The sequence below is a fragment of the Lynx rufus genome, unplaced genomic scaffold (assembly GCF_022079265.1).
Source record: "Lynx rufus isolate CCGP_SWC_20201006 ecotype Redwood Valley unplaced genomic scaffold, mLynRuf1.p SCAF_8, whole genome shotgun sequence".
Classification (NCBI taxonomy): Eukaryota; Metazoa; Chordata; class Mammalia; order Carnivora; family Felidae; genus Lynx; species Lynx rufus.
This window is the reverse complement of record NW_025814896.1, coordinates 90,668,042-90,677,780: the sequence shown is the minus strand read 5'-3', so window position 1 is coordinate 90,677,780 and position 9,739 is coordinate 90,668,042. Positions and strand designations below refer to the sequence as shown.

At 46.0% G+C, this 9,739-nt stretch overlaps 1 protein-coding gene across 5 annotated transcripts in view; it reads right to left on the bottom strand.

Moving 5' to 3' along the window:
• Nucleotides 1–1,845: 1,845 nt before the first annotated feature.
• Nucleotides 1,846–9,739, bottom strand: part of TET3 (tet methylcytosine dioxygenase 3) — a 107,209-nt gene continuing 99,315 nt past the window's right edge. For all 5 annotated transcript variants that reach the window (XM_047069015.1, XM_047069014.1, XM_047069013.1 and 2 more), the window contains one exon: nucleotides 1,846–9,684. In XM_047069015.1, the coding sequence (XP_046924971.1) occupies nucleotides 7,907–9,684 (1,778 nt within the window). In that variant the 3' untranslated portion in view covers nucleotides 1,846–7,906. The remainder of the gene's footprint in view (nucleotides 9,685–9,739) is intronic.

Here is a 9,739-nt window from a genome sequence, read left to right as displayed (position 1 = left end):
GTGTTTAATTCTCTGATTAAGTTTATTTCTATTATTTTTTGGTGCAATTGTAAATGGGATTGTTTTCTTCATTTCTCTTTCTGCTGCTTCATTATTAGTGTATTGAAATGCAATGGATTTCTGTATATTTATTTTGTATCCTGTGACCTTACTGAATTCACCGATCAGTTCTAGTAGTTTTTTTGGTGGAGTCTTTAGGGTTTTTTATACACTGGATCATGTCATTTGCAAACAGTAAGAATTTTGCTTCTTCCTTACCAATTTGGATGCCTTTTCTTTCTTAATGTTGTCTAATCATTGTGGTTAGGACTTCTAGTACTATGTTGAATAAAAGTGGTGAGAGTGTGTTGTTCCTGACCTTAGGGGGAAAAAGCTCCGTTTTTCACCACTGAGTATGTTGTTTGCTGTGGGTTCTTCATATGGCCTGTGTGTTCCCTCTAGACCTACTTTGCAGAGGGTTTGGATGAACGGATGATGTACACTGTCAAATGCTTTTTCTCCATCAACTGAAATGATCATAGGGTTTTCATCCTTTCTCTTGTTGATACAGCACATTGTTTTGCAAATGTTGAACTGCCCTGGCATCCTGGGAATAAATCCCACTCAATTGTGGTGTACAGTTTTTTAAATGTATTGTTGGGTTTGTTTTGCTAATATTTGGTGAGGATTTTTACATCTGTGTTCATGAGATATTAGCCTGTTCTCTTTTTTTTGGGTGGGGTCTTCTGGTGTTGGTATCAGGATGACACTGGCCTCACAGAATGAATTTTCTATTTATTCTCTTTTCTTCTATTTTTGGAATAGTTTGAGAAGAAATGATATTAACTCTTTAAATGTTTATGGTAAACTTCTCCCATGAAACCATCTGGCCCTGGACTTTTGTGTGTTCGGAGTTTTTTTTATTGATTCAATTTCATTGCTGGTAATTGCTCTGTTCAAATTTTCTGCTTTTCTATTTTTGGTAGGTTACATGTTTCTAGGAATTTATCCAGTTCTTTGAAGTTGTGCAAATTGTATATAGATTTTCATAATATTCTGTTACAATTGTTTGTATTTCTGTGGTGGTGTTATTTTTCCACTTTCATTAGCGATTTTATTATTTGTTTGATGAATCTGGCTAGAGGTTTATCAATTTTGTTCATCTTTTCAGAGAACCAGCTCCTGGTTTCAATAATCTGTTCCATTGTTTTTTTTTTTTTTTTTTTTAGTTTCTATATGATTTCTTTCTGCCCTAATCTTTATTTCCTTCCTTCTGTTGGTCTTCAGTTTTCTTTTTCTAGCTCCTTTAGATATAAGGTTAGGTTGTTTGAGATTTTTCTTGCTTCTTGAGGTAGGCCTATATTGCCATAAATTTACCACTTACTCTTAGAACCACTTTTGTAGCAGCAGATTGGCAATCTGAATTAAAAGAGGTAGCGCCAGGCATGGGACCTTATGGGAATGCTCCTCTCCCCAAGGACAGCCATATTTGGCCCTCCCTACTAGAGCTGGTGCTCAGGACCATCAGAATGAAGCAGTAATCAGCCATCCTTTAGCAAATATTACATCAGAAGTGAACAATTTTAATCAGTGTGGGGGGAGTCTCCAAGTTGAACAAAAGGGGGAAAAACAAACACAGATGAGAAAAAGGCCATCTCTATCTTGTCCCTTTCTATGCAGCTCTAAAAGCTCATGGCCTTTGAACATTATGCCGGTGGTGACAAGGACAGGCCCTACTGCTGCTGTTAGGGCTTCGTTGGTGCATCTACAACCTACAGTGGGAGGGTGGGATTATAGGGTATCTCAGATACCACAATCTGGGCCTGGTTTGAGGTGAGGGAAAAAAGGACCCACTCTGAATTTGAGTGCAAAAAATAAATATAAAATTTATTAAAACACCCACAATATTTTAAAGATACCAGGAGTAATACAGTTCACAAACCCAGTTGTTTGTGTAAATTATAATAAAATACAAATCAAAAAAGGATACATACTTGCAATTTCTAGGCACCCTAAATTAAATTTACTGAAACACTGGGGGAGAAGGGAAGGTAAGGAGGGGTAGCTCAGGAGGCAAACCAATGAAGTGGGAGGAAAAAATATTAACAGAAAGGTAAAAATTATACAAAATAAAATTATCAGCATAAATTTACTGTACTAAGAATATCTACAGTTTAATAATACACATCCTATTGCCTTGAGACATTGCAAAAATCTACCATTCATCCATCAACCCCAGATAAACTTCATTTCAAGTAGCCACAGTTACAAAGTCAAGACGGAATATTCAAGTATGGTTGTTAAGTTCACCTCCATTGGAAGCCAAGTAACCAAACAGGAATTCAAAGAGAGAAGAAATAAAACACGTCAAAAAGCTACAGGGATTCTAGGTTAAATCTAATGCATTAATATGCCACAATTATGACCTGCCCTTATTTGTTTTTATAATTAGAATATGCGAAAAAGAAATGACACCACTCCTGTTTTTCTCCTCCTTTTTCCCCTCAAAAAAACAAACCAACAAAAAGCACTGGAATCAAGAAAATTTGGATGTTCAAAGGAGCCAAATAGTATTTTTTAAATCCCCATGTGAATAGTGATGAGTTATCCCTGAATGACGACGGGTAGTCAAAATGAGAAAAGAGCGCAAATGATACCACTACAAAAAGCATCCCTGATATCAGAATAGAAGCGAATGAGGAAGTAGGCCAAATCACTCAGATTCTTAGGCAAAAAGCAACTTTAGACCTTGCATTTCTGTGCCACAGCCTCTGCTCAGGGGAGAAGCCTATTGCTCTGCTCTTGTCTGCAGCTCTGCGGGAGGAAGGGCTAGGAATGCCAGGACAGGGTCTCACATGGAAACACTCTGCGCACGTGTGGGTGTGGGGCCGTATAACCTATGCTGGGATATGCACCTCAAAAACAATTTTGGTCCAGGGTATGTCGAAGTTGGCCATGTACTACAACAGATGCAGCTGGCTAATAAAGTAAGTTTTGAGGAAGTGATTTCAAATGACAACAATGCCTGAAAAAGCTCAATGAGATGGGCATACGAGATTCACATTTTGTTCAAAAGCAAAACTTACAGAGAATGAAATAAGTCAACCCCACTCCTTCCTTTAGATATTCTGCCATTTCAACTGCTGAAGAATGAAAAATAAGATGACTCCAGATTCTTCAAGGTCAAGTAAGTCATCAGATGGACAACCTGCAGGTATCAGACCTTCAAGGAATCTACTGAAGTTGTCACAATGTCCTGTTTTTGAGGTATTTAAAAAAATTGTGACAGTGGATGACATAAAAGGGAGCTTCCGGTTTTCAAAACATCAACTTTTGTGGACCCGAGAGGAAATTTAGAGTAGCACCAACTAAAAAGCAGCCTCAGTGGCGTCAAGTGAGCAAAGAAATCTCCTTCCTTTAGTTCGAACGTGAGGGGTTACCAGTGACAGGCAGAAGCAACACTGAAAGGTTACCAGTGACGGGCAGAAGCAATGCTGGGGCAGGGGCCGTGAAGAGCAAAGCAACAAGCCCACTGCCCACCACAGCGGGGCCAGTGCCAGGGGAGGAAGGAGGCCTGCTCGGAACGCCTCGGTATACGAGTGCCTTGGAGGTCCTCAAAGGTGTCTGCTTGGCACCCTGCAGGTGGAAAATGTGTGTCCTTGGCAATGAGAATGCCTGCCATTTCAGAAAAGGCAGGAGTCCCAGACTCCCCTTCCTCAAAAATGGAAGAAAAAAAAAAAGCCCTTCACCTTTCCTTTCTCATTAGGCCTGAGGGGACAGATGTGTAACCAGAGCACCTGCCAAGCCAGGAAGGCCCACTCCCAGTACAGTTAGGGAGCTGGCTGTCTTCGGAACTTGCCTTTCAGGTTTTGGCCACCAAGGGAAAACAGAAAAACTGCTCAGAGCAGGTTTTAGCACGATAAACAGAGGTCTAAGGAGACAGCACCAAAGGGGGGGGGGGAAGCCAAGAGAGACTGGAGCCCACCTTGTTTTTGGTTGGTTGTGGTTTCAGAACCTTGATAGCACCTCAGCAGGACAGGATCAGGGACAGTCACATTAAAACACCATAGCACCATTTTATTTAGACTATGTCAATTCATAAAAATGCTTCCTAGTCCATAAAACACACTTCAGTAACAAAAGGAAAGAGATTGGTTGAGGCACGTCAGGGACATCACTTAAATTTTCCACCAGCATTGCCTTGGTTTGAGATCTGGCGGTGGTTAAACGTTACAAAGTCTGGCTGGATTTCTCTCCATGAAATCAGGTTACCATCCTACTGATCATCAACCATCCTCACGCCTCTACTGCTGTTCGGTGCAGAGCACTTAGGCTCTGCTACTTCTGTCCTTGCTTTAGCACTTTAAAAATCCCTTGCTCTGCAAACTCCTGTTTCCAAAAGAGTCTGGTGGAAGGACCAAGAGGGGGCAGGGTATGATCTCTTTCCATGCACACCACGGTCACCTCGGTGAGAGGGAAAGCCGGACCCACGAAGCCAGCGTGTGGGAAACTCAGGCCCTGCCAAGAAACAAACTACAATGACAGCAAAAACAACAAAACCTCAAAAATCCATGAAACAACTTTAGTCAAGATCTCTGATGGTTAGATAACGGTTTCTTGAGCTAGCACCAGTTATTTTGTGAGAACCTGCCGCAAAGCGATTTTTATTTTAAAAATCTCTTAGCACAGAACTTTGCAAGCACTTCCCTTGCATGCAAAAGGCAGGGGGAAACAAAACGAAAGAGGAACCAAATATTCGCACTGCATGTGGATGGCATCTGTGGACAGGGCACACTGGGGAGATGAGGACTCCATCATTTCTCATTGCTATAATATTAACTCTAAAACTTGGTCATGCTGTTAGGTTCTTTAGTTGCAATGGCTTTATTTTTCTTCTCGTGATAAAAACGTCTGTTAATCATCTTTAGGACTTAAAAAATGATAGTGCCAGTAAAAAATAAAAATTTGATTTTTCTCTTTAAGAAACCTTCAGCAGCAAGGAGGGGATAAAGAGCTGTGCATAGTTACTTTTTAAATATACGTCTAAAGCATGCTAATTTTAATGACTGAGATTTGAGGTAGGTTATACATGTAGTGTGTAAAAATCAGCATGGGCTCGAGCATAGCAACAGCACCACCTAATTTCTGAAACACCATTCTGAGGGGAATGGGAACATCCAATGGAGACTGCCTCTTGACTCACCTCTCAGCAGCCTATTTGCTAGTCTAGGAATTTATGAACCAAAGGCTGTTGGGGCTGCGGGGACAGACATCACATGCTTTTAGCTTGTATTGGTTTCTCCTTTCATCTAATGGCTTTGCTATCAAAGGGTGACGAGGGGAAGAGTATATTTAACATACATCAGGAAGATTCACACATGCCAAGGATCAGAATCACCTGGGTTACACTCGGGACCTTCCAAACCAACAGCCAACCTGGGGCTTTCCCGGGTCATACAGACGGTCACATTCTCCAAATGTTTCGTAAAATATTGTATTTCTTGCTTAAGATCATTTAAAATGAAGTTTTCAAGGCACCCCCGCATCTACCTAAGCACGGAGTCAAATGAGACCTGCATAAAAGTACGGATGCGATAAGCAAAATAGCATTTAAAGGACCCAACTTTTCCTCAAAACTAGAAAATTAGCATGCTTATTAAAGACTCTGCTTCCTTTAGCTTGTCACACTGAAGGTCAGAGGTTTTCCTATAAATCTGAGTTCTGAATAATTCTAAATCCTGATAAGCTCTTGGGTATTTATTTCAAAAGCAATAATATTTCATTTTTGTCCTGTAAAATAAATGCAACTTTACAGAATATGGTAAAAGTGAAGGATAGACAAAGCACGTTAAATATTCAGCTACTATTTACAATTTCTCCCACAATTACATGTTAAAACATACTTTTTTTTTTCAAGTTGCTGTTTAAATCTAGGCAAAAGTGCTTAAAAAAATCTTTCACTATTTACAATTAAAACCAGACCACATAAATGCTCAGGACATCTTACAGCGACTCTCCGCCAGTGCTTCTGAACAGTTACAGCGAACAGCCAGCGGGTCGGTTCTCAGCTCTTACACAAGGCACCTGGAAGCTCAGGGACTTGCCTTTAGCATCGTCATCTGATTGTTAAACTCGTTTTACAAAGACCCACATCTGAAAAAAAAAAAAACTGCTCAATAAATATCTGACATTTATCTCAGGGCTTGGTTGTCATTTCACTGTGTGGCCATGATCCCCTCTGTGTGTCCTGATGAAACCTCCCGTTCACCACACACATCCACATGGGTAGCTTCATAGGAACTTTGCTAATACCACAGGAAAAACAAACACTCCAGGAAGTCTGACTTGCTGTCGACAAATGTTGCTTCCACCAGTTAGGCCCAGCCTCTCTCAATGAAGTTGCAAAAATTAAGCACCACATTCTCATTTCAAAGAACTGAACAAATGCACCAGAATTTTAGAACGGGCGAGTTCAAGTGGGTGGAGAGGGAAGGAAGGAAAGGAGAAAATGATCAAATAGAGAAATGGCACCAATTAGGGAGGACAATCATAGCTACCTGCTGAAAACGTTTGACTCCTGCATTTTAAAATTGATAAGTGTAAGCCCACCCCCACCAATGGTAGCATGGCGGGGGCCGGCTTGGGCATGAGGCCTGCACCATTGTCCAACATGGAAATCCAGGAATAGAGAGAGATGCGTTAACTGCCGTTACACTGGTGTGCTGAGCTCCTGCAGGATGTGACCTGCCCAAGAGTCAAGCAAGTCCCAGCACAATACTACAGCACCAGGCTCTGCACAGCACTGTGCACGGAGGGACGGCACAATGCTGGCTTTTCACAGCTTGGGTTCAACTTCTTGTTTTTAAAGATACAGTAGCCCTTTTTCAGGATCAGCATAGACTCTCGGGCATTTTAGGAAAGACTGCCACTAAGACAAATTCCTTCAGCCCAGTATTCATTGGCTTGTCAACCCCGGTGGAAACGGCTCCTAAGAGCCTCTCAACTCCAGCTCCATCAGGAGGTGCTGCCTAGGGAACCATGACATCATGTGACTTGATAAATAACGGACAGAGAGGATTCAGTGTGGAGACTAGCAAGCTTGAAGCTGTCTACTACCAACCTAGTTTCTGGGGAAATCTACACCAGCATCTCAGGTGCCTGGCCTGGGGTGCACCTGCCCCCCGCCCCGTCCCCGATGCCAAGCCGGTGACTGGAAAAGGGACTCCAGCTGTTTTTCTACAGATTCTCCCATCCTACTGGAGAGGACAGAAGCTGTCCTGAGGGATCCCTCCCCTGAAGGGAAGGCGCATCTGTCAGGAGGGATGGACCGGGTGGCTACAAATCTGCACTTGGCTCATGAGGGGCAGATGGCTGAGAGAACCTTGTCAGCTCCCAAGAGGGCCAGGCTCACTGGGCCCAGCAAGACTGGGCAGGAAGGAGCGCTTCTGGCCTTTCCTGCCGATCCTTTACCATTACTATTGTCGCTTTTTAAAAAATCCAATAAATACACATTTTAAATGGAATTTAAAACTACTCCTTTGTGAAAGGACACTATAAACTTTCTTTCCATTATTGTGATATACAAGGATAAAGTTTTAAAAACAAGAGGAAATAAAAGCCACCCCCCCCAAACAAGGGGGGGGGGAAAAAACCAACGTGGAGATATAAATATTAAGATCACGAAAAAAATCACCCGACAGCCGTAGTTTCTTCTTCAAAGTGCTGGGGAAGTGGGGGAAAGGGAGGGGCGGGTCAGTTCTGAGGTTTGGACCATAAATACATATATATGCATATCTATATATGTATATATAGATAAAAAGACTTCTGCACCCCCAACCCGCCCCCAGGTGTGAGGGCAAAAGCACCACAGAGGCAGCTCGGGCGGGGCCCGACGCTGAGGTACGCTGGCTCCCTGGCACCCTGGCACCTAGATCCAGCGGCTGTAGGGCCCAGTGACCTTCGTGTAGGCGTAGGAGGACACGGTGACTGCTGAGTCTGTGGGCACGGCCAGTGCCTGCCGGGTGGGGACAGTCCCCTTCTTCTCCTTATGCTGAGGCTCAGCAACCATGGCGCCCCCCCATTTGCGCTTCTTCCCGTAGAGCTTGGCCTCCTGCTGGCCCAGGCCCAGCCGGGCGGCCTCCTCCTGCCGTGCCCGGGCCCTCTCCGCCAGCTGCTTCATCTTGGCCTCCCAGAGGGCCAGCCCATGATTGGGCTGGTTGAGGTTCTTATGCTGGTAGAAGACCAGCGAGATGCGGGTGGGGTGGCAGCGGTTGGGTTTCTTGAGGGGCGTGGTGGCATGCAGCTCCCGCCGGGCACACTCGATGAGGATTGAGCCGTGAGCAGGGGCCACGGCCACGCCGCCGATGTTCTCGTCCAGGAAGTTGTGTTCGCTGTCAGACCACAGCTCCTCCTCCTCCTCGGCCCCACCGTTCTTCTCCTCCTTCACCGCCCCCTTGTTAGGGGGGTCCTCAGCAGCGCCCTCCTCCAGGCTGAAGGGATCCCACAGCTTCTCCTCTGACTTCAGGGCCCCAAACAGCTTCTCAGTGGAGCCCAGGGGCAGGCCGAAGGACTGCCAGGCTTTGTCCAGCTGGCTCGCCCCCGGGGTTGGAATCCTTCCCTCCTCTCCCTTCAAGGGGCTCCACAACTTGTCTTGGAAGCCAGGACCACCTTTCAGGGCAGAGCTGAAATCCCCGGCCCCAACCCCCCAAGGCTTCTCAGTCAGGCCGGGCCCGGCCAAGGCCGAGGTGTTGTTCCCAAACTTGCAGGGGCTCCACGGTTTGCCTCGGAGCCGTCCTCCAGGCTGGGGGGCTGGCTGCTGCCCCTCCCCAGGGAACAACCCCCACTGGCCATCTGGGAAGTGGGAAGGGGTCAGGCAGCCAGCCCCAAAAGAGCTAAGCTTGTCGGGGATGATCGCAGGGCTCTCCCCAGGATGGAACACACCCCAGCTGCCACCCACACTGTTAGTCCTCTTAGGGGACATGCTTGGGCCTCCTGAGTACTGTCCCCATAGGTGGTTGGGTCCCCCGTTCTGAGAAGCCTCGGGCAAAGGTGTTTTGTTCATCTTACCAGGGTCTCTGGGTATAGATTCGGCCTGGACCAGTGGGTCTACTGGCTCTTGCTTGATGGATCTGTTGTAGCAGTTGGAACTCTGTGCAAAGGGAGAGGGGTCCCTGGATGCTGGGTGGATCTGGGGAGCCTTGGGAAGCAGATACTCCTTGGGGCCTGGATAAGCAGGCTGCTGGTGGTGAGGAGTGGGGTGGTGGGTGTCCGTGGGAACAGCCTGGCCAGGCAGCTCGGCAAACTCAGCACCACCGTAGGCCGGGCTCAGGCTGCTGTGCAGAGCGTGGAGGTCTGGCTTCTTTTCAAAACTGCTGCTGCTGCCACTGTGTCCCCAGGTGCTAGGACCCAGGAACTGCGAGGGGAAGACGGGGTTGCTGGATGGAAAGCCGTAGTAGCCGAATGACGGAAGAGCATACTTGGAGTGGAAGCCGTTGACAGAGGTCAGGCTGGGCTGTGCATAGTAGGAGTGGTAGGAGTACACGCTATTCATGCTGTACGGGTCGGAAGGCCGGCAGTTGCCCAGCACCGAGTAGCTCTCCACGACTGCGTTGCCGCTGTACTTGAAGGAGCTGAAGTGGTTCTGCGGCTCCACTTTGAGGGAGGGCTTCAGGCCTTGCTGGGAAAGTCCACCCTTCAGAGCCAGGCCTGGGGAACACAGGAATCAACACGGAGAAGGAGCAGAGGGAACCCCGGCCCGCAA